This window comes from Corapipo altera, unplaced genomic scaffold (assembly GCF_003945725.1).
Source record: "Corapipo altera isolate COAL_440 unplaced genomic scaffold, ASM394572v1 0, whole genome shotgun sequence".
In the NCBI taxonomy this organism is placed as follows: Eukaryota; Metazoa; Chordata; class Aves; order Passeriformes; family Pipridae; genus Corapipo; species Corapipo altera.
Genome location: NW_020884872.1, coordinates 1,536,381 through 1,560,728, shown reverse-complemented (window position 1 = coordinate 1,560,728; position 24,348 = coordinate 1,536,381). Strand labels below are relative to the sequence as shown.

Here is a 24,348-nt window from a genome sequence, read left to right as displayed (position 1 = left end):
TTTGGGGGTCCCGGGGCTCAGGGGAGAGGGTTTGGGGGTCTCGGGCTGTGGGGAGCGGGTTTGGGGGTCCCGGGGCTCAGAGGAGTGGATTTGGGGGTCCTGGGGCTCAGGGGAGCAGGTTTGGGGGTCTCAGGGTGTGAGGAGAGGGTTTTGGGTGTCCCGGGGCTCAGGGGAGCGGGTTTGGGGGTCCTGGGGTGTGAGGAGCGGGTTTGGTGTCCCGGGGCTCAGGGGACTGGGTTTGGAGGTCCTCGGGGTGTGGGGAGCGGGTTTTGTGGGTCCCGGGGTGTGGGTAGCAGGTTTAGGGCTCAGGGGAGTGGGTTTTGGGGTCCCAGGGTGTGGGGAGCAGGTTTTGGGGGTCCCAGGGCTCAGGGGAGCGGGTTTGGGGGTCCCAGGGCTCAGGGGAGCAGCAGCGGTGCCTCTGTCCCACCCCTTCCTGGCATCGTTTGGGTTCCACAGGGGTTGTTACCCGAGGGGGGGACAAAGGGGGTTTTAGCTCCGGAGGGGGCACAAAGGGGGTTGTTACCCCAGTCATGGGAGCACATCCATGGATCAACCCCGGGAACTTCCTGACATTCAGCTCAATCCACGCATCCCCTGGGTTAGAACAGCACTGCTTTTGACATATCCAAGGCATTCCCAGCCTGTTTCCATCCTGCTGTGCCCAACTCTCTGCTCAACACCAGGCTGAGCCCGTGCTCCTGCAACACCCAAAACTCCAAATCTTTCACCCAAAACGTCAGCCTTTCTGCACAGTATTTATTTATACACAAAACCAGTGCGTTTTGATCACATACAAGTTTTGATCCTGCAAACTCAGATTTATATAGTTTTATTTTTTACAAAAAATACATTTTAACAAGTAAATAAAAGCCATTTCCATTAGTCCACCCTTCTCCAAAGTGTAAATGTACATTGTAAATGTTTCCATTTTTAAGATAGACATGTGCTGTATGTTGCCAGTTGTCTACAAGAAATTCAGCCAGAGTCTGGTGAAACAGAATAAATAATGACAACGAAATGGAAAACTACACACCAAGGAACAGAAAATAGACACTTTTTTTTTAAAAAGTCCTCCCTAGTTCTGGTACAGCCACCCATTCACAAACCAAACCCTCCCTTTCTGCTTCCTAAAGTACAACAGTCCTGCTCTGCCCTTCTTGGCCTATTTGAACAGAGATCTTAAAAGTGAGACACTGGAAAGGAACCCCCTGAACTGCAGCTCCAGGGAACATCAGCTGAGGAACTCAGGACAGGAGCAGTGCCAAGGCCAGAAATGTTGGCTTCAGGAAAAAAAGACACTTCCTAGGAATTCACATCTTGAACACTTGATTTTTTTTTCTCTTCTTTTGATTTAGTTTTTATATTTCAGAGCAAGAACCCTTTTTCTTGAATCTGTGTCACAGAATCACAGAACCAGCCGGGCTGGAAGGGACCTCCGAGATCATCAAGTCCAACCCTTGATCCAACCCCGCTGTGGTTCCCAGCCCATGGCACTGAGGCCACATCCAGTCTGTCCTTAAACACCTCCAGGGATGGAGAATCCACCACTTCCCTGGGCAGCCCATTCCAATGGCTGAGCACCCTCTAAAGAATCTGGGGGACAAATCCCAGCACAGAGTCCAAGGTGCACTTGCTGTCTTTGCCGCCCCTTTGATCATTGCCGATGCCTTGGGAAGAAAACCCTGGAAGTGGCTGGGAATGCTGTCCCCACTGGAACAGCCATTGCTCTCGGGACCCTTTCCTCCAGGAGGTTTACCCAGGACCATGGAAAAATGGGAACATTTAGAGCACAGAACTCTGAAAGGGGAGATGTGGCAAAGAGGGACTCCCTTACCTCACCTATAATCCAAGATGTCTAAACCAGTGACATCTGGATGTTTTTTCAGCTCTGGCTCACTCTGTAGTTCACCTCACAGAGAAGGAAACATCCCTCCTTTTCCAAGGGCTCCCATTCAACCAGTTCATCACCAGTTTTTCAGGATAAAACCCTTAAGGAATCGCTCCTCTTTTGGTACTAAACCTCAAATATTACCCAGATGGTAACGTTTTCACCCCCTACTTACATTTCTATCCCATGAAAGCATCAGCCAACATTGCTGGGAGCAATGGAACAATCCTGTGGGACACAACAGCTCTGCCCAGGAAGAACATCAAGGAAGTTCTTTTTTGCATCTCTAAGATATTCCACTACTGACACTTTAGTAGAGGAAATAATCACAAGTATTAATTGATGCTCACGGAAGAGCCAAAGTGAACGAAAAAGCTTCGGTAGAAAAGTATTAAGATTCCTAATCGTATAAACATTTGCAAATTTAATTACAAATACGTTTCAAAAGCAAAACCCTTAACTCAGTACGTGGGGGCTGGTCAATATGGACAGCGTTCCTTCAAGAGGGAGCGAAGGGAACACCCACTGCACCTGTGGGAACATGGAAACGTGCCCAGTCCATACACTCAGAGATAAAACTGGAGACCAGGGGAACAGGCATTTATATACATTTTGGAACCTCCAGGAAGGTTATGATGGAAGATCAACTAAAACTCTGCTGAAAGGGGAAGATATTAAGTACTACTGATTTCATGCATTTGTTCTACGACCTGCCCTAGGATTTCATCCACGACATCAATGTCATAATTGACTTGCTGCAGGTCCAGGTCAGGCAGCATCGTGGCCAGAAGTTGTCCAACGTTCACTCGCAGAGAGCGGAGTTTCAGGCTGGGGAGAAAGAATTCCAGAGGATTAGATGGGAGTTTTGTGTTCAAACACAGAGTCAGTTCTTTATCTGACAAAGCTGGACTGGAAAGGCTCTGGGTGTGACTCCCACAAACCAACACAAAACTGATGCAGTTCAAACTGCACAGGAGTTAAGAGGTCCAGCCCAGGCAAAGTGCTTTGCCTCCTCTTTTCCTTTCTTTCCTGGATGTCCCTGCTCTCTCCTACTCCTGATCCAATTCCTTTCAAATGAGCCATCCTTTCTCTCCAACGTTTCCTTGCACCCTCAGATCCTTTATCACCTCCAGGAACCAGTTTTCACAGTGCTGTCATATCCCAACCAACTGGTGGGAAGTTACTTCCAACTCCTGAACACCAAACACGTTTCAGGTGCTGGAAGGAAAAATAAAAATGAAATGCTGCTGGCAGATCATTTTTCCTGGGGGTAAATCTCTTCTTGGAGATTGAAAGGGAACTCTGGAAATTCTCCAGCTCATTCTCTACCCCCCCTGCCAAACATTCAGAGCAGGGCTAACTCAGAGCAGGGTGCTCAGGGCCTTCTTGAGAATGTCCTGAGGTGGAGATTCCACAGCTTCCCCATGTCCTTTTTCCAGGCCTTGACTACCCTCCCTACCCTCCCTGTGAAAGCTTTTTCTCTCTAATATTTCAACAGGAATTCCCTGGTTGCAGTTTGTGGCTGGTGCCTCTCATCCCCTCCCTGTGCTCACGAGAAGCTTCATCCCTACGTGCTCTCACCGGGCTGCAGGAGAGAGCAACAGGATTCCAAGAGATCCCACCCTTTGTGAGGCTCTTTCCCTCAGCTTCCCCTTCTCTCTCAGGTGCTTTGGGCCCTTCTCACCTTGGTGGCCCTTCAGCAGCCCTGCTCCTCTCTGCCAGTGTCACTCCAGGGTGCCCAGAAGTGGGCCCAGCACTCTGGTGTCTCAGAGCCCAGGAACAGCGAGGAATCCCTTCCCCACCTGCTGCCTGGACTCTGGCCAGCACTGGTTTCTCCCACCACAAGAGTGCACTGCTGACTCACATTCCACTCCCACTGCCCCAGCACCACAGGGCATCTCCTCCCAAGCTGCTTCCCTAGGAATGGGCTCCAGCTTGTTCACTGGCATGGACTTTGCAGGTGCCTGGGTTGAATTTTCAGGTGGGTTTTTTTTCAGCCCGTTTTTCCTGTTTTCCCAAGGTCCCTCAGCAGCAGCTCTGCCCTCCTGAGTTCTCTCCAATTTGATGGCAGTGTGAATTTATTGAGTTCATTTTGCTCTGTCAGACAGACCATTGATCCCAGAATCATCAGGGTGGGAAGAGACCTGCAGGGTCATCCAGTCCCACCCCAGCACCACCAAATCACTCCTAATCCATGTCCCCAGGGGCCACATCCAGACACCTCTGGAACACTCCCAGACACAGGGACTCCACCACCTGCCTGGGACACTGATTCCAAGGCCTTGAACACTCTTGAAGGGAGAAAATTTTTTCTGATCTCCAACCTGAACCTGCCCTGGTGCAGTTTGAGGCCATTTCCTCTCCTCCTTTCCCTCGGGACATGGCAGCAGAGCCCGACCCCCCCTCCCTGCCCCCTCCTGTCAGGGAGTTGGGGAGAGCAATGAGGTCCCCCCTGAGCCTCCTCTTCTCCAGACTGAGCCTCCTCAGCTCCCTCAGCTGCTCCTGCTGCTCCAGCCCCTTCCCCAGCTCTGCTCCCTTCCTTGGACACACCCCAGCCTCTCAATGTCCTTTTGGAAGTGAGGGCCCAGAACTGGACACAGGACTTGAGGTGCAAAGGCATTAACCACTCCTGGCCTTGCTCTTGATCCACACTCTGCCCTCAGTCACTCCAAGAACTGGTTGTTCTTAATCCCTTTGACTACAATGGGGCTGCAGGTGCCTTCCAGGTGGATTTGTTCCACAGTGTTCCCTGGGACTGAGGCTACAGTGACCAGGCTGGAGCTCTGCCTGTGCCTAAATCTGGGCATCAGGAATGCCAACTGCCACAACCTTTTGGACAGACTGCAAGGCCAACTCTCCCTCCCTGGGCCAGCTCCTTCTGATGCCTCTCATCTGGTCCTGTGAAGGAATTTGTTTAAATGGTCCCTTAATTCAGTCACTTCACCCCTTAGATCATCTCCTGGCTCAGGGCCCTCAGCTCATCCCTGCTTCCATGTGCTCTGTGTCCTCTGTGTGTGTGCAGTTCCTATTTACCAAGAGCTGCCAGCTCTCTGTTTGTAAGTTTAAACCCTGCTTTAGTTCAAAGCTACACTCTGGACACAACCCAATTCCACAGGACTGGCCTGCAGCAAGGAGTTCTCCCAGGAAAGTTAAATTTCAAACCCAAAGACTCTTTTCAGTCCAGTACTGTTGCTTCAATAAAGAAAATCAGACTCTACAAGTGAAGTACAACACACAGCATAAGCTAAACATCACCCTCTTCCCTGCCTCCCTTTTCTCTCCTCGGTCTGCAAGTCATGTCTAGAAATTACAGAACATTTTTGATATTTTAAGAAGTATCAGTATGGCATTTCTACTGTGCCAACCCTGCTCACACAAACCATAAGTTACAGAAACCACTTGATAAAAAAAATCCATTACTGAGTTCGGAGTCACACGAGGCAGCAGGAAAGAATTCCAAACATCACATTTTATTATACAATTATCAAACATAACCTTCATCAAAACGTTTCAGATACAATCAAACAGCCAAAGGGGAAAAAAAAAAAAAAAATCTTCCTTGAAATATCATCTAGAAAGAACAAAACTGATACCTTTCTCCATCAGAAAAATTTACAGTCTCTTCTACATTACTGGTGGTAGAACCATTTGCATGTGCAACTGCTTGTGGAATTGAAGCTTTCAGCTGGGCGAGTTCTGCCTTGAGCTCTTCACACTGACAGGCCATTTGGTTTTTTTCCACTTCTAGTAGTTCAATCTGGCACCAAAAAAGAAAAGAAAAAGCTCTAAAACCCGTCCAGCACGTTGTGCATTGGAGCTGCTACGAAACAGGCAGTAAAGCCCAGAGATAAAGGAATGTTTTAACCACATACCTCACTTTTGTACCTGTCCCTCTCGATGCTGCACTTGTCCAGCTGCCTGAACACATTGTCCAGCTGCACGGCCATTTCCTCCACCTCACTCTTGCTCTCCCCATCAGCACATTTGCTGCACTCAGTTTTTAGGTTCTGCAGGGTATTGCACTGCTCCTGCAGCTTTGCTACTTCTCCCAAGGCCTGCTCGTAGAGAACAGTCACTTCTGCCAAGCTCCTCCCGTTGGCACTTTCCTCCTCACCCGAGGGAACTGTCTCTGTTGACTGGTGGCACATTTCCTTCTTTACATACTTATTATTCATTTCCAAAAGCCTCTCCTCCAGTGTTTCTACCTGTTTGGTCAATGCCTCGCATTTGTTTTGGTACATTTCCTTCTCTCTGTGTAACAACTGCAGCTGATTTCTCAGTTCATTGTCAGTCTCTGCAGGTGTCTCGGGAACACCGTTCACCTTGTGCCGCTCGGTTTCCACCCCTGCCCCGGGAATTTCCACTGGGATTTCATCTTCCACCTCTTCCTTTTTAACCACCAGGCCTGGCAGCTCCGTCTGTGTCGCTGAGCTCAGCTGTTCGCTCCTGGCTTCTGAGGTGGTCGCAGTGCAAAGCTCTCCCACCTCGCGGGTCTCCTTCCGCTTCTCCTCCCGATCCAAACTGATGCACTCGGTTTTGACCGCGGGAGCGTCGGGATCCGCCGAAGGCTTTGGAGTGCTGCTCTCCTCTAAGATGATGACATCTTCATCATCATCATCATCGTCACCATCGCCCTCATCGTGGTGGTTGGCTGCTCTGTCACTCAGGCGGGGTGTCTTCAAGGACACGGGTGTCCCACAGCTCTGCGCCCTCCGCTTGAGGCTGACAAGGGAAAACGTTGAACTGATCACTGAACCGCACAAATATTTCTTTCAAACCACGTCTGGTGTTTCTCTGAGCACGGTTAAAAACTCCATAACTACAAAGGGATGTCCCCCTGCAGGGGATTTTAAGATGTGCAAAGCCAGAGTGAATCCCTTCCCTGTAAAAGCAAGGGCCTGACACCCCCACGCTGAGTCACCACCTTCACACACTGGTGTGAAACAACGACTCAGAATTTCCAGGAACATCCCCACACCCCCATTCCTTAAGCAGCAGAGCTTAAGGAAAACACCCTGTGGAGTGTTATTAATTTTAGAAAGACAGAGGAATCTACTTTGTCCAGGTGCACTAACCTGCTGTCAGCGTCTGGATGGAGGGAAGTGACTGATTTGATTAAAATAGGCAGAGATCTTCTGATAGGAGCATCTGATGATTTTGGTAAAAGCAACCTTGGAACAGCTTCCTTTCCACTCACAGCTGTGAATGTTTTGAAGTCTTTACTTGAAGAAACAGATGTTTTTAAAAATATTTCATTATTGATCTATAAGATAACATAAGTTAAGAATGAAAATAAACAGATATTAGTAGGTTCTTCAGAATAGACTTAAATTCTCCTAATTATACACCAACACCTAAAATTCTGACTGACATTTATGTATTACAAGGATCTCCTTGAACCCAGGCTCAGGATTTTGCAGTAAGGAAGCCTAACTAGACTCCACATTGCAAATCCCAGTTTTCCCAGTTCAGAGTCCTGTGCAGAATCCCAGACAAGAGCTTTTCCCAAGCTGTAGCTCTGCCTGAAGTGTGCCCATCACACACAAACCACAGGACAGACATCCCCGCTAAAGAAGCTGCTCATAATTAACTCAGTTTGTCCAAAATGAACAATACTTTACTTCTAGAAATTACTTGTGTGTTTGGGGAGATGTAATGGCAGAAAAACTAACACAGTGAAGTTAAAACAGCACATGTGACATCTCTTCTCCAGAAATGAAGCGGTCTTAGGTCAGCACTTTACTCTGAATGCAACCTGAGCTAAATCACACTCATGAAAATTTAATTCTGGGTTGCAATCTACACATTCTCATCACTCGACCACACTGATTTGCATCTGCATTTAATCTGAATTTGAGTTCCTCCTTGCACAGCTGTAGCTGCTACACCCCTGTCCACCCCCTGCCCCACTTTTAAGGGCATCTTTGCTTTCATATCCCCAACACATCCCTCTACACAAAATCCCCTTCAATACTGAGGTGTCATTTCATAAATCCAGCTATGAGTGACTGACATCTTTTCTACACTACTTGCTGAGAGGCCTTTGCCCCTCCCAAATTCCTTCCTCTTTCCAGTGCTGGATTTTCCATCATGGGACAGCAGAGATGGGGCATTTGGGGTTTACTCATGGGGAGCAAATCCTGTGCAGCAGAACAGGATGTTAAACCAGACACTTCTCCCCAGGGCAGTTTCCAGGCAGCTTCAGGAGTTACCTGGTGGCTGTAATCCAGTCTCTTCCTCAGTTTTTCCCTGTCTCTGCACAGCAACAAGGAAAAAAAAAAAATAAATTAAGAGCTTAGATTCAAACACTTCACTCATTATAAACCCAGACCAACCCCCACATTTAAAAGCAAACACAATCCTAATTATCTCAGCTAGATACAGTACAGCTCTAATTAAACATTGTTACTGAATTAAATTCTTCTGCACGAACCTAGTTCTTATAGCCTGAAGTTGGCTTAACTTCAAACAAGTTCCCTCTCAGATAAAGATTTATTTTTAAAAAAATGGAAAAAAAAATCCTGAACTCCCAATTCTAAGATATAAGCCAGCATTAAAATTACTCAAATCAGGTTTTTTTCCCCACACACCTCAGCCAAGAATCCTCTTAAACAAAGAAACTGAGATATTCAGCTGCTTCAACGTGGACCTTGAAAGTATCAGCTACACAGACAAGGTCTCCAACCAGCCCTCAGAGTTTGCTTCTGTAACATCCCAAACTATTCCCACACTGCTAATTCCTACGGAATTCCTCAGAGCTGGACTTGAGCCCCAGTTGCTGCACTGCTCTCCTGAGCAGTTTATAGTGTTGAGACCTTGGAAGAAAGTCTCCAGAACTCACTTTTTCTTGTACGTTTTCTCGTAGGTCGGATGTATCAAATCGTCATCTTCCGGCTCCTCGGGCACGTTACAATTCCTGAGTTAAGGAAGGGGAGGAGAAGAAAAAAAAAAACAAACCCAAAACACACAAGAGCTTAACATCAGGTGATAAACCAAGAGCAGGGTGTAGGCACTGCCTGGAATGTGGCCTTACCGGAACTGTGGGTCAGGGTTCAGGGAGCAGTACCACTTCTCCGGCAAGTGCTCGATTCCGTCCGGGAGCTTCCGCCACTTCAGGCACGCGTCGCACTGCACCCACGTCTGGTCTGGCTGCTTTCTGGGAGGGAAGAAGGAAAGGTTCACCCTCAGTGAGTGTAAAACAACAACAACACCACCAGCATGTAAAAGCTCTTGGCTGGTGCAGTGGTTGGTACTCACTGGATCTCCTCAACTGGCGGAGCCAAGGGATATTCCTCGTTCTTCTTCCTCTTCATTTCATTCCAGTAATCGTTGAGCTTCTCTCCCAGTGCTGCTATTGTGAGTCTAAAAGGACAAGATTTTAAAGGACCACTTTAAATAAGCCAATTCCAGCAGAGAAAGAACCTTTAGAAACTCCAGTGACAGAAGAAGTGGAGGAACACTCTCATATTTCTACTCGCACAACAGCGCAAGAACCACTCAAAAGGCTTTTTCTTGGATCTTCCATTTTTTTTTGCTTTTTCTCTAAGAAAGCTTTACAATAGCTTTTTGCTTTTAGAAAGCTATAGAAACGAGAAATTGTGTGAAATCGTGTTTGTCAGCAAAGAAATTACTGGAAATGCACGTTGGAGAACAAAGACTGAAATCCGGAGTGTTGGATTCCGAAATGCTGATCCTGGACAGGGCACACCCTGAAGGTGCCTCAGCAGTTCAGTCCCATTTAGGGAAGAAAAAAAAAAGAGTCCAAACCCACCAGCCAAGGCAGCCCCTTGCCCTGGGTTTGGCTGTTTCTGTCCCTCCCTGGACTGCAGGGTCAGGAGCACTTGGAGCTCCAGGGAGATTGCAAAGCCGGGCTCAGGGCAGGGCGGGCTCAAGTGTCCCCGCTGCTCAAAGGAACAGCCCAGTGTCAGCCAGGGGCATTAGGGGCTGGATTTGGTTCCTGCCCAGGGCTCCTGGTGCAGCTCAGTGAGCACCAGAGCTGGCACAGCCAGCAGGGAGAGGGGAGGGAGAACAACCAGCCCCACGGGTGAGGGGCAGGTCAAGGCTGCCCCGCATCAGGGGGTGGAATTCACCTCCCAGGAACAAAGGGCTGAGGAACCAAGTCAGTCCCTCCCTGCCTGGCTTCTTCCAACGCCTGCACCCCCCAGGACTGCACTGACACCAGAGTGTGTGCAGAGAACTAGGCTGGCCCAGAGGGCTGGGATCCAGATCAGCTCTGAAGCCAAGCCATGGATTTCTGGGCCGGGCAAAGGAAGCAGCACAAGGGCAGAAAGGAGCAGCCGTGCAGGGATGGGATCCCATCCCTCTTGTGGGGAGGCAAGAGGTGCAGGACACCCCACAGCCACCATGAAATGACAGCATCAGGTCCGTGCTTATGTTTTGGGCTGGAAAGTTCTCTTCTGAAAGCCTGGAGTACTCCTGGCAGGAAAAACCTTTGGAGAAGCCCTTGCAAGTGTGGTATATCCCTGTGCCCACATGACAAGTGTGGGGGAAGACAGCTGGGGGGGAAACCAGAGAAAGGGGAGGTTACATTCCCATGGAAACAGAAGGTGGGATAGAACTGAAGTTACAGGGGGGTGCTCAGCCATTGGAATGGGCTGCCCAGGGAAGTGGTGGGTTCTCTGTCCCTGGAGATTTTTAAAAAGAGACTGGATGTGGCATCAGTGCCATGGGCTGGGAACCACAGCGGGGTTGGATCAAGGGTTGGACTTGATGATCTCAGAGGTCCCTTCCAACTCAGCTGATTCTATGATTCTATGAAATGCAGTTGCTGGTTCCTGCATGGAATGTGGTCGGTACACAGGGAACATATTCCATGATGATTCCTCACACAACACAACGCACTCTCCACATTTTATTGACTGTATGTGGAAGAGCAAAGTGAGAGAACTGTCCACAGTTAGTGACAAAAGGATGCAGGGCTGGAGTCACTGCAGCTCCACCTCAGTGTACAGTGAGAATCAAGGGAGTTAAGGATGGGGAGTGAAACAGAGCAAGGTTTTAAAGGATTAACTAGGACAGGGTTGGTACCAGGCTCTGGGAGAAGCTCTGCTTACGCTGAAATACAACAGAGACGGCTTGTTCTGTTCTGCTGACTGTGCTGAAGTAAGAGATAGCAGAAATGTCATAAATAAAGATAAGGTGGGCATCTGAAGGAGATAAGAAGGGCGTGAGTCAGGGGAGTTTTGCAAGCTCCAGAAACTAGGTCAGTGAACAAAGAAAGTTGAAAAGTTCAAGTGAGGAAGAAGAGAAGAAATGACCACCCGAAAATCTTGCCAAAAGACGATTCTGGAAGACTCTGCCTCAACTCTGCCTGTTATGAATATGATAATTAGATGTCAAAATCAAATTAATATGTATGTGAAGATGTTGTAACCTCTCATGAAAACTGTATAAATTACCTGGCTTTTCACTGAGAACCTGGGAGCTGGTTTGTCTGGTGCTAACTGGCTAGTCCCCCAACGTTGCATGAAATAAATACCTTTGCTGCTTAAAGTCAAAAATTCATCTCTGAGCAGTTATTCTGTGCCGTTTCTGGCATCAATTCCTCACACAACACAACACACTCTCCACATTTGATTGACTCTGTGTGGAAGAGAAAAGGGAGAGAACTGTCCACAGTCAGTGACAAAGGGATGCAGGGCTGGAGTCACTGCAGCTCCACCTCAACGTACAGAGAGAATCAAGGGAGAAGTTTGGGAAGACTCCATAGTAACTTCAGGGCTCTGCTGGCAGACTGAACCTGTCCTCTCCCAGAGCAACACCCATTGGGAAAGAACCCAAATCCATGTGTGCTGAAGGATTATCTCCAGCTTTAGTCAGCAGGTCAGTATCCTAAATTTCCAAATCCACATGAAAAGGAAGTGTTAGGGCATGTGGGAAGAGAGTGTCTCCTCCTCTATGGGCACGTGGTCAAAGCAGCCCCAAAATGAGCAGAGAGACAAACCTGACTGCTGGGGCAGGAAGTGACAGGAACCAGCCTGGTCAGTCCCACTGACTGCTAGGGATATGTGGAGTGGGAAAAGTTGGGAAGATGAGAAAAACCAAGGAGATAAACCCAGAGGGTCATCAAAGCTGACCAATTAGTGTTAACAATAAGCAGAACCAAACCTGCTCAGTCACACTAATTGACTAATTATCAAGAAACTGCTGGAAAGCCAGGATTTTGCAACTGCTAAGGATGCAAAACCTGAGGGTCTGGGATGTTTGGAAAGGGTCAGGGGAACTCTGCCAACTGCTGAGAACATGTGTAGGGGAAGGAGGAGCAGGGAGGAAGGAGGGGGTACACAAGAAAAAGGGATAAAAGGAGCTGGTTGAATGTAAACCAGGTTTGCTCAGTACCCACGAGCTTTCATTCTTCCTATTTAGAGAAGCAGCAGCACTGTTGGATAGGAAACCCAGACAAAAATACCTGTATTCATTTGTGTAGTCGAAGTCTTGTTTGTTGTGGGTTGGTTTGAGGAAGTTGCACTCAATAATCCCAACGACACCGACCCCCATGTTGTTTGCCTGCAAGAAACCAAGGTCTGTCAGGAAAACCCCCACACATTCCAGGCCAATACTGCAGGAGTTTGTCAGAGGTAATTATTAACTAGAGATACAATAGATAAAAAAAGAATTTTCTGGCTTGTGACTCCTCTCCAAAGAGACAATCTTGATATAAACCCTCAAATAAAAAAAAAAAATAAATCCTCTGTTCCACCCCTCTTTTTGTCCTGAGATATGCTCAGACCAGTATTTTGGGTATCAAACAGCCTCAAACCCAAACATTTAATCAAGTGCATACAATTTAATACCATTTTTAACAGCTGCACACACTAGAAAAGGTGGTTTTATGAAGGACACATCAATATCCTCATTTCCATCTGTACCCTTTGTTAAGATGAGCGTTGGAGTGACAATTATTCCTCAAGATGTTAAAATATTTTGGAGCCTTGATTTCTTACCTTCAGCTGGCAGCCAACTCTTTCATAAGCTTTGATGAGCCTGTTTTTGTGGTACATCATTATTCCATAATGATCTTTGTTTCTGCAGTTAAATCCAAATGTAATTCTTACCGTTTTGGCCTTTGACCAGATATTAAGGAAAAAAAATCTGTTTAATCTCATGTAACATAAAAAACCAGAGTTACTCTGAGTGCTCATTCTGGGTCCTGGAACTTTAGGTTAATTCCCTCAGTCTGACTTTACCAAAAAAAAAAAAAAAAAAAACAAACAAAAAACCCAAACAAAAATACCACAATGGAAATATTAAGCAAAGGATACATTCAGAAATTTGGGCCTGTATATGTCACGCTCAATGAAGGCCAAGCTTTTGGAAACCAGCTGTGTTTTCACTTTCTGTCCTCTCAGGATGATCTGCATGGTTGGCTTCAGGTACAAAATGCTGCAGTAAGCCTGCAAAATATAAATGACATTAAAATCAAAAGCATAAACCCTGTGGTTTCCAAAAATAAAGGCAGTTTTAACCCATCTCATACGCACTCGCAGGGAGTAGTCGCTTTCTGGAACAATCTGGTCCAGTCTCTCCTGTTTTTTATATCCTCTTTTGCCCGTTTCATCCAAGTCTTCTGGAATTCTGATGTCATATTTATCCTTGTCAAAGTCAAACTCTGGTTTTTCATTTTTATCTCTAAGAAATAAGATTTGAAAAATACACTAATTACGGGGGGGGGAAAGCTAATACGAGGTAAGATGTGGTGGTGGGTATCCCAAAAGTGCAAAGAAAAAAGGGGAATTCCTCTGATCCATAGTGGTTTTCCTCCCATATTTACCAAAAGTCACAAAGTTCACCTGTTCCTTTGGGATATCCAAGGAATACAAGTGAAGTGACAATGAATTATAACTTAACTCTAAACAGGGAACTGCCACTGCTACAACTGTTTAAAAATACATAAAAGCATCACCATACAAGTCAAGGCCATAAAATGCTGGAAACAATCCCACAGAGGTAAGTGGATAAGTAAGATAAATCCACACAACTATTTACTTGCTCAGATTGCTGGTTTATTTTATGATAAAACAATTAAGAAGTTTAGAGAGGTCCAGATCCCTGTAGGACACTGCTGGCTCTGAGCTTTAAAATCCAGTGTTATTTGCCTGTACAGTCAAGTATTTTGTGTCTGGATTTCTGCATTCATAATTTCAGAGGTCTGAGGGAACAGATCTGTAATTTATCTGTTTCAACTTTCCTTCTGGCAAAAGCAACAGTACCATGGCCCTTCATGCCAGCTGGAGTCCAGTTTCCCAGTTAGTGCCCTCAGCCTTACTCCACCAAAAATCAACCCCAAACACCCAGTTATTTAATATAATATCCAGTCATTCCACTAAAAACCAAACCCCTCTGTATGTCTGCACCCACTGAAAGAAAATGCCAACTAAATGAGAGACAGGAGAGACTGGGCTTCATCTTACTTCCTAAGATTCCAAATGATAATCCTGGTTCCCTTTTTCCCCATGATGGCATCGAGCTCTGCCAGCAGTTTCTCCTCAGTGGAAAACAAGGAATGTGTCAGGATGGCCTTCAGGCTGTTCTTGGATTCTGCTGGGTCGCTGATCTGTCGTGGGCACTGAGTCAAGGACAGCGGCCTGGAACGAATTCCAGCTTTCGGAACGTCGGGAAACTTCCGCGCTCGCTTCCCGGCTTCTCATTCCTGATTCCAAGAGCTCAAACTCAACAGCATGATGCTGTTAAGCCAGCAATTCTTTTGGGGCAGTGCTGGGGACAGTTCCTCCATGAACAAGGATTTCCTGAGCTTTTATACACTTTAGCTCCTCAAGCCCCTCCTGGACAGTCAATCATTTCACTGTTACAAGGCATCGACATTAATCTTCAGTTAAAGGGAACTTAAACTTCTTTTACTTAAATAGTCTTTGAAATAGTTACAAGACATCAACATCAGTCTTAGTTAAACTTCTGCTTAAAAAAATCTTTGATTAATTCAGTTTTCTAGAGTGTATTTTCATATCTCATTGTGGCAGGATTCATCATCCATCTCTGGTTAAAGATCAGACTCAGACTACTTTCACTAAAACCATTTTCTCTTGATTTAGCTCTCCAGAGTGTAATGGCTTCCAAAACTAATTCAAACTGCACAAGTTGCTGACTCTTTAAGTCTTACTTTCCACTTTTTTTTAGCAGTGTTCAGGAAAGGGTTTCAAAGTTACAAAGTTTAAGCAGTCAGGATAAACTATAAGACCTTAAAGATTCTTAGGTTAATCACCGGGACCGTCATGCCACGGCCTCTTTCACTCCGCACCTCACGAATCCCATCTCCCAGTCCATAAAACCAGATCTCCTGCAGGGATATCCCCCCCCCCCCCCCCCCCCCCCCCCCCCCCCCCCCCAAAACCCCAGCCCCCCTGCGGGGATACCCCCCCCCCCCCACCCCCAGAACCTGCTGGAAGGATATGCTGGCTGGTGAAGGTGACGATGGGCACCATGACGTGCTCTGCCTTGGTGACCTCCAGGAAGGTCTGGGACAGGAGCCCCACGCTCATGGTGTCGCCGTTCTTGGTGAAGACGATGGCGTCCTTGCCCAGCCTCATGGAGCCCGACTTGAAGCCGTTCCCGTACAACCCCACCGGCACCCGCCCGTTCATCACCGACTTCTCGCTGAAGCCGAAGCTGCAAAACGCAGGAAAACGTGGGAAGGGCGGGAAAAATCCCTGTGGAGCTTGACACCCCCGACCTGCAGGACTTGACGAATGTCCTGGTCAGAACAGCTGGGACCAGCTCATCACTATGTGGGTGTAACCCAAAACTGGGTATTCTAGAGCCTTCCATGCCATTGCCCAGAAATTGGTATCAATGAACCATTTACACCCTCTGCCCAGAGCACCCCTGACTCCTCAGGCTGTAAACTGGGTGTTCAGAGGCCTGAGAGACAGGAGGGTGTTCCTGTCCTCATACCCTTTGTGGAACTCCCCACCCTGAGGGAGGCACTGGGCATTCCTGCCTGAACTGGAGGATAAATAATCTTGGAGTCTTGGGACTTTAACCACTCGTGGGATCCAGAGGAAAGACTGCAGATCACCACTCTCAACCAGACTGAGACCACCACTCTTGACCAGACTGCAACCACCACTTTTCAACCAGACTGCACCAGCACTCTCACCAACAGGTTTTTCCCCTCTCCTTTTCCTTTGGACTCAGGGGGCCCAACAAACACCACTGTGTTCATGCCCCAGGGTGCTGGGTTATACATTTGGGTTTTGTGGGTTAAAACCAATTGTTTGTCTGTATAATCTGCATTTATAGTATTATTTTATTAAATTGTTATTCTGATTTATAATCTCTCTTTTGGGTTGGGTTCATTTCCCCTGCTGGTTTGCCTTTAAACCAGCACAATGAATTAGGCTTAATACAATGAGTTTGTCTCTTGTTTTAGGGATCAGGGATTCGTTTTAGGGATCAGGGATTTGTTTTAGGGATCAGGGATTTGTTTTAGGGATCAGGGACTCCTGTACAATTAAACAACGGACAGAGAAGAAAATCCTGGAAGTCACACCACAGGAAAATCTGCTTCTGTCTTTTAAGCATGGAACAGAAATATCATCTGCCTGGAATTAGGTGTAAGCATTCTCATGGGATTCTAATAATTAACTTCAAGACAAACACTAAGAAAAGCCCCTAAACCTCTTTTTTTCCCCCTCTACTTGCCAGAAAATGTTTGATCCTCAAGTTTCTCACCTGTAACTACACTTAAAATAAACCAGGAAACTGCATATGGAACATGGAATTTAGCAAGCTGTTAATGATGGTACCTAACACAAAAATAACTGTTTGAATCCAACCTTGCTCAAGTTGAAATCTGCAGGTAGAGCAATCTTTTAAAAGATTTATATTTCTCCCTAAAGGAGAAGTTGGACAGAAGCCTCTTTATTAACTGTAGAAATAAAAGATCAGTCCAGACCCTACAGAATATTTAAAGATAAATAGACAAGTCATATTATTATTCATTAAATTACCCACAAGACCTTCTGTTATTAATATTCCAAAGGGGCTTGAGCTGAATCTCCCTTTTTTCTTGTTTGCTAAACAAAAGTAAAGATAATAATAATATTAATAATTCTCTTTATCTCCACTAATGGGCCCTACAGAGAGGTTGCACAGTGTGTGGGAAGTTAAAGGGGAAGGTTGAGAGAAAGGATCAAAGGAAATTAGGAGATCAAAGTTCTGTGACAAAGTTGTGTGGAAGTTTCTGTGGCATTTGTAGGCTCTGGAGTCTCACTTGGACAATCACTGCCCTTCAGAAATGTTGAGTTTCTGACCCAAAGGAGCGAGTTACATCTGAGAAAAAGGAATAAGCTGAGCACTAACAGAACTAGGAGCTGGAATTCCTACAGAAAGGGGTTCTCCACCTTAGCATTTTGTGCAGCTTGTCCGAGTTCATCCCATTCCCATTGTCAGTGAACGTCAGGCAGATGTTGTCGTTGATGACTGTCTTGTCAATCCAGATCTGCTTTGCATTTACATCAGGGTCATAGGCATTATCTGCAGGAAAAGGAGGGAGAAAAGGCTGGGATACTAGAGGTAAAAATTAAACAGTCTGAGTGTGAACATATTTTGAAGTGCTTCAGCTCTCAGTGTTCTAAATTTACTTAAATCAAAATGTTACAGCGAAACAGCTGCACCCAAACCTGGTGAACCCCACCCAAAACCCAACACACAATTCCACAGAGATTACAGATGGTTATAAATTATGTCATTATAAAATGTATTTTTATTATATAATATTTATTATATACAGTTATAAATTATTATTATTATTATTATCTGCAGGAACACAGAGGCAAAAAAATGTAGGTGGAGGCTCAGCCATGAGAATCGAAAATGAAACCAAGGCAAGTTTCTACTTCCATTTGCTGCCCCCAGAGCAGCTGGTGCAACATTTACTTTCTCCCAGCCATGGGGTGGCTCTCCCAGAGGGAATTACAAAGTGCTCCAGACTCAATTTTCTACTGACAGGATGGGAAAGAGCTGCCACGAGCGAGGCAGAAACAGGGGCTGCACAAACCTTCCCTGGCAGCAAAGCAGCTCCAAATCTCACCTGCCCTGGCACCACTTCCTGGCATTCCCCATCCCCTCATCCTGGAATTCCTGAGGGGGGGGAAGAGCACAGGCAGAAGGAGGGGTGGGATGTGATGGCACAGCTGCCTCACTGCCTGTTTTGCAGGTTCAGCTGAGGGTTAATAAATAAATAAATAAATAAATAAATAAATAAATAAATAAATAAATAAATAAATAAACAGCTCAAGCCCATAAAAAGGAATCACAGCTTGGGAGGGTCCTTCCCACAAACATTAAGTACCAATTGTATCCACAGTGAAAAACTTCATAAAATATATTTCAGCATCAACAAAAGAGGACATTTCAGGTACAACTGACAGCTTGGAAGTATTTGGGGTGTTTAAAAAACTGAAATAACATATTGTTACCCCCAAAACAGCCAGTCCTTTCCAAGGCCACGTGGTTCTGGTTTCCTCCTCTGTGGCAGCTCTGGCCTTATCTGGGTAAAAAAACTCCCATTTTCTTTTGTTAGGTTCATTTTCTCGGGAAGGGAAGGAATGTGTGACCAGAGGAGTTGCTCCCTTTGGCAGCAGCAAACTCCTCAATAAACTTGGCAAGTCCTCCCAAGCCACACCTTTATTCTGAGGAACCAGTTAAATAAATCTGCTGCTCATTCTCTACCTGTGGAAAAGAGGAACACTGAAGGTATCCAGTTAACTGCTGCTACTCAAAATCAAAGGCAAGAAGATCACCAACACAGGGAAGAAAAAAGGCAGCCTGAGTGCACAAAAAAAATAAGCTGCAAAATTCTGAGTGGTGACAGGAGCAACTTCTTCCCCTCCCTGCCCGAAGGAAAAAGGTTTTATGACAAGAAAAATAAAATATTTCAAGCTCTTGGTCCACATACCTATGAGCTCTGCAATTGCACTGAAGGGCCAGGTGTGACTGGTGGAGTTGGTGTGCAAGAACTTGGGGCAAAGCTGAAAGAAATCACAAACAAGGGCATCAGTTTGTGCTCCCCAACCACACCGAGCCAGAAAACAGGTTAAATAAAGGAACCCTAAATGAAGCTGGTTTGTACAACACTACAAAAGGCTGTAACTTAATTTGCTTTTTGGATGTTGGTGTATTAATATCTTTTCAAGGGATGGTTAATACAGCTCTTGGAGGTGACATTCAGCACAGCCTCCCACCATCCTCTGAGAATGGGTTACGCTGTCATCCTATCGAAGCCTCTTTATCTTTTTAAAAATAACTATTGCTCTATAATGATGCCAGAGGTTACAGAAAACACCAAAGCCTCAGCAGCACACGCTCTCAGATGTTAAAAACTCATTTCTTAAGTCAGGACTATTAAAACTTGATCTGAACAACGAGCAGCACCCAACACCCTCCGTGATTTACTGTCCCTGTCCCGGCTCCCTTTGCCCACAGGGACCAAAATCACCTCTCAGACCCTCTTTCAGCACTTTGATCTCTCACATTTTACCCTCATTTATGATCAGGAGCAACCAAAGGCACAACTACAACTAGAACTGGATGAGAACATGCAAATAAAATACCTGTTTATGGGATGTATCTTATAGATTTCAGTGACTAAAGCACTCCCAAGTAACTCAGATTTACACATATTCCCCTAGACCTAAAACTAGGAAAAGCAGAACTAAATATCCATGGAAGTTAAGGACTTGTCCATGCAGTGTTTGGAGCAATTGTAACAGCTGCAACCAGTGGTTGTGTTTGCATTATCTCTGGGGAAAGTGCAGTTACACTTTGACAGGGCCTTTAACACAAACCCACTGCAAGGATTTGCTTAAGCCCCACTGCCTGATGAGGGCAGGAAAAGCAACATCATTAACACACCCCACTGAAAATAGTCCTTGTACCTCTGAGTTACATAAAAACAGAATATAATCCACGTTATTATATATATAAAATCAGAAAGATTATTTTTAAATACTGTGTACAGATCGATAATTCATAATTTTTACGGAACTACTCACCGACAACCACTTTTCTGTAGCTAACAAAGTCCAAATAAAACAAGTAAAAAAATAAATAAAGTCTAAATAAAAGCGAGAGCGCTTCAAATCTCCAAGTTCATTTACCAGGGAAAAGGAATAATGCTAAAAGCAAATTCCAGAGCAGGTTCCAGAGCAGGAGGAGGGTGAGAGCAGCACTAGTTTTCAGATCAACGTAAACTGCCAAGAAGTGTCACCCCGATCCCGAGGTCACAGGAGCACATGACACACTTCCAACTGCAACTTAATCCCTGCATTTCTCCACGGGAGCCAGAGCACGAGAGAGAACAGACAGCACGTCCTTCCCCAGCCATCTGGGCTTTAGAACTCCAGTTTTACAAAAACCTGCTCCGCTGAGCCCCAACAGAGACTTGCAAAAGAAAAATTCATGTCAGCTCTTAGTGGAAACCTCACATTTCAAAGGATCTTTGGATCTTTGAAATCTTTCTTCCTCTGCCATTTCAGTGGATCCCAAGATCCCTGTGTTTATTCCCTGGTGGCATTTGCTCCTCTCTTTTATAAACTTCACGATTAAAACACACAAGAAACATGGTGGGGTTGGTTTTTTTTTCTTTTTGCCTGAAATCCCTTCTTGTCAAAACAAACCCACAGACACTGAAAAAACCCCAACCCACCACAGGGACACACATCCAGGCATTTGGCAACTGCTGAAATCCTGGAAAACCCCAACCACCCAGGAGGCAGACCGGGAATGTTGGATTTACTGCAGCATCAGAACCTCAGCAACACGGACTTGGAAAAAAAAGTCCCGGCTGTGGTTTTGCCAGAGGCACAAACCCACACTTGGGAATGTCACAGGATCACTGAGGCTGGAAAATCCCTCCAGGATCATGGAGTGCACCCTGTGTTTGATCCCCACCTTGTCCCCCAGCCCAGAGCACTGAGTGCCACAGCCAGGCCTTCCTTGGGCACCTCCAGGGATGAAGATTCCCCCACCTCCCTGGGCAGCCCCTGCCAAGGCCTGAACACCTTTTCCAGCGAGAAATTCTTCCTAAAAAGGAAGAACCATCTCCCCTGACCATCAGGGGAAGGACAGAAAGAACCTCAGTGTCACCAGCACTGACATCACCACCAAGAAGTCCCTTTTTCCCCAGGAAGCAAATCCTATATGTGCACAGAAAGCATCTCACTCCACTCCCTGCCATGGGCAGGGACACCTTCCACCAGCCCAGGTTGCTCCAAACCCCACCCAACCTGGCCTTGAGCAGGTCAGGCACTGAAACGAGGGCACACAGCAACACCACGTTTAAAAAATGCAGCCCAGGGGTTTGAGGCCATTATTTTTGCACTTTTCAGAGCACACCCAGCTGTCAGCAACCACTCCCTAATTCCTGATGAACTCCCCAGGAAATATTTCAGCCCATTTGGCCCCTTCCACTTCATTCATCAACACACCACTTCAGCTCATGAATAATTGAGCTTCACTAAGAGTTTGTCCCCTGGTGAAAAGTCACTTTGACAACCCAGTTGCTTTGCCCACTGAGCCAATACACTTTGTTACTAATTGTGTTTTGTTTAGTAATCTCAGTTCTTTCTCCCGAGACCCAGAGCAGCCAAACTCCTTCTGGAGATGCAACCAAACCTCCCCCCCTCCTTCAAACTGTGCATATTTTAAAAACAAAAACTGCCCTGACAGGAGCAGCTCATGCAAGTATAACCAGCAGATATTTAAGAGTAAACAGGTTATCTCTCCAAAATGACAATCCCAGGATCACTGAGGTTGGAAAAGCCCTCCCAGCCCATCAAATCCCCCCTGTGCCTGATGCCCACCTTGTCCCCCAGCCCAGAGCACTGAGTGCCACGGCCAGGCCTTCCTGGGACACCTCCAGGGATGGGGAATCCAAACCTCCCTTCCAGTACCTGACCACCCTTTCCAGCAACAAATTCCTCCTGAAAACTTCCTGAAGTTTCCTCTCCCTCCCAGCTGCTCTATCCCAGTTCCAGGACCGTGCAAGGAACCACAGTGGGGGACTGATCCAAACTAAAAACCACTCTTAAAATATTAACCTGGATCACTTCCCTGATCTGACTCATCCTGCAACCAACCCAAACTTTTACCAGAGCAACGGCAGGAGACGAATTCCAGCGTGGGAATGAGTTCCCAGGCCCTCACACTGCCTGTGCTGTTCGTGCTTCTGAAACTCTGGGAAATACTTTACATTTCCAAAGAGCAGAAGAGCCTGTGGCCACCAGCTCTCCCCGTGGTTCTCTGGGTCACAGAGCCTTTCACAAACCTGTTCAGAGCTGTCCCAGCTGCTGCACTTGAGCAAAAAACCTACAGAAGCCACAGCTTTCACTGGAAACCCACGGAATGCAAATTCTCAGCTACCCCCGGGACAGATAAAACCAAAGAGCAGCCTAAAAATAATTCAGAAAGTTAGCAAGAGCACCAGCTTCAGCCTCAATGCCTCACTTGCACCTCTAAGAGTTCGGTGATTTCAACCTGAGAACCATTTTAAACTCTGGCTCATGTTTGCAGCTGTTTTGCAAACACTGATTATTAATGCTGATAATTTTTTTTTTTTTCTCCTAGAGGAGACAAATCACGTGTCAAAAAACTTTAACTAAAGGGGGAACAGAACATTGTCCTAATAAAATACCAGAGTGTGGCTTTCCAACACAGGAATTAAAGGCCTGAAACGAAAGTGCAAGTGTTGAACTTCAAGCAGGTGATGTTTATAACTCACCTCTAAAATCATGACAAGTTATGTTCAGGTAATGCAAATTTATACCCAGGTGATACAAATTTATATTCAGGTAATACAAGTTTATGTGTTAAGGTAATATAAATTTATGTTAAGGTAATATACATTTATATTAAGGTAATATAGTTTCAGTCAAAAGTTGGACTCAGTGATGTTGGAGGTCTTTTTCACCCTAAATGATTGTGCAGTTTAAGCAGTGCTGAGAATATACTGATGTACCTTTTTCACTCCAATATTTAATTTAAAGTTACTTACTGCAGTGCTCCTGCTTATTTCCACTATTCTCTAAGTAAGGTGACGAGCCAGGCTGTTTGTAAATGTAGGTGAGACTTACAGGCCTCGAGGGCTGAAGCCAGAAAGGTTTGAAAAAACCTCCTGTTTCACCAAACAACGGAAAAATCGCTTTGACTTCATTTGTATCAGCACAAACAAGGCAATGACCAACTACCACAGAAGGACAACAGCAGTGGTGAAAAGCACAACACAGCAGCGTTTCCCTGCGCGAACACTCATCGCCCTTCAGGGCAATCAGAGTCAAAATGTAATTAGGCCTCCTGCAACACAAGAGGCGAAGATTTGGAGTTATGAGTTCGCGATTAGAGGTCACTGCGCTCTCACGGGCTGAGGAATCCCGGCCCCGACTCCCAACCCGCCCCCAGCCCGCACCGGCCCCCGGCCCAGCCCGGGGAAGTTGATTTTCCACGATTCGAGCCGGGATGGGGGCGGGAGAGGCCCCAAGTCCCCTCAGAGCGACGCGGCGCCCGCGCTGAGAGAGCGACCCCGGGAGGGTCCAAGGCCAGGCTGGCCGGGGCTGCGAGCGCCCTGCCCGGGTGGAAGGTGTCCCTGCCCGGGTGGAAGGTGTCCCTGGCCGTGGCAGGGGGTGGGAATGGACGGTGTTTAAGGTCCCTTCCCCCCCCGAGCCGCCCCGTTCCCCCCGCACTCACCGCGCTCAGGCGGATCCCGCCCTGTGTTTTCGCCGCCATCTTTGGGCCGCGGCCCCGCGCGCGCTTCCGCCTCCCCGCGCCCTGCGCGCTTCCGGCCGGGAATGCGGGAATGGGGGACACGGGCTGGGATACGGACAGGGATAGGGACATATATACGGACAGGGACATATATACGGACAGGGATACGGACAGGGACACATATACGGACAGCGACACGGACATATATACGGACACGGACAGGGATACGGACAGGGAAACGGATACGGACATGGGCACGGACATGGGCACGGACATGGATACGGACATGGATACGGTCACGGCCCCGCCCGGGGCGGGGCGAGGGGACAAGGGGGTCGGTGCCAAACACACCCACGGAACCACCGAGGGCTGGGAAAACCCTCCCACGACATCCAGCCCACCCTGTGCCCCGTCTCCACCTTGTCCCCCAGCCCAGAGCACTGAGTGCCACGGCCAGGCCTTCCTGGGACACCTCCAGGGCTGGGCACTCCAAACCTCCCTGGGCAGCCCCTGCCAAGGCCTCACCACCCTTTACAGCAGCAAATTCCTCCTCCTGTCCAACCTGAGCCTCCCCTGGCACAGCTGGAGGCCGTTCCCTCTCCTCCTGTCCCTTCTTCCCTGGCAGCAGAGCCCGACCCCCCCCCGGCTCCCCCCTCCTGTCAGGGGGTTGCAGAGCCAGAAGGTCCCCCCTGAGCCTCCTTTTCTCCAGGCTGAGCCCCCCC

General features: G+C 47.0%; 1 protein-coding gene across 1 annotated transcript; it reads right to left on the bottom strand.

The window, feature by feature from the left end:
- Nucleotides 1-1,504: 1,504 nt before the first annotated feature.
- On the bottom strand, nucleotides 1,505-23,913 carry MORC3 (MORC family CW-type zinc finger 3). Its single transcript, XM_027634757.1, has 17 exons — nucleotides 23,609-23,913; nucleotides 18,825-18,897; nucleotides 17,269-17,401; nucleotides 15,318-15,532; nucleotides 14,320-14,467; nucleotides 13,390-13,537; nucleotides 13,171-13,302; nucleotides 12,853-12,972; nucleotides 12,318-12,415; nucleotides 9,146-9,250; nucleotides 8,922-9,044; nucleotides 8,730-8,804; nucleotides 8,101-8,143; nucleotides 6,964-7,151; nucleotides 5,761-6,610; nucleotides 5,482-5,645; nucleotides 1,505-2,716 (listed from the first exon to the last, which is right to left on the bottom strand). Exons 1-17 carry the CDS (start codon nucleotides 23,900-23,902, stop codon nucleotides 2,563-2,565), a joined length of 3,063 nt encoding a protein of 1,020 aa, XP_027490558.1. The 5' UTR covers nucleotides 23,903-23,913; the 3' UTR covers nucleotides 1,505-2,562.
- Between the last annotated feature and the right edge of the window lie 435 nt (nucleotides 23,914-24,348).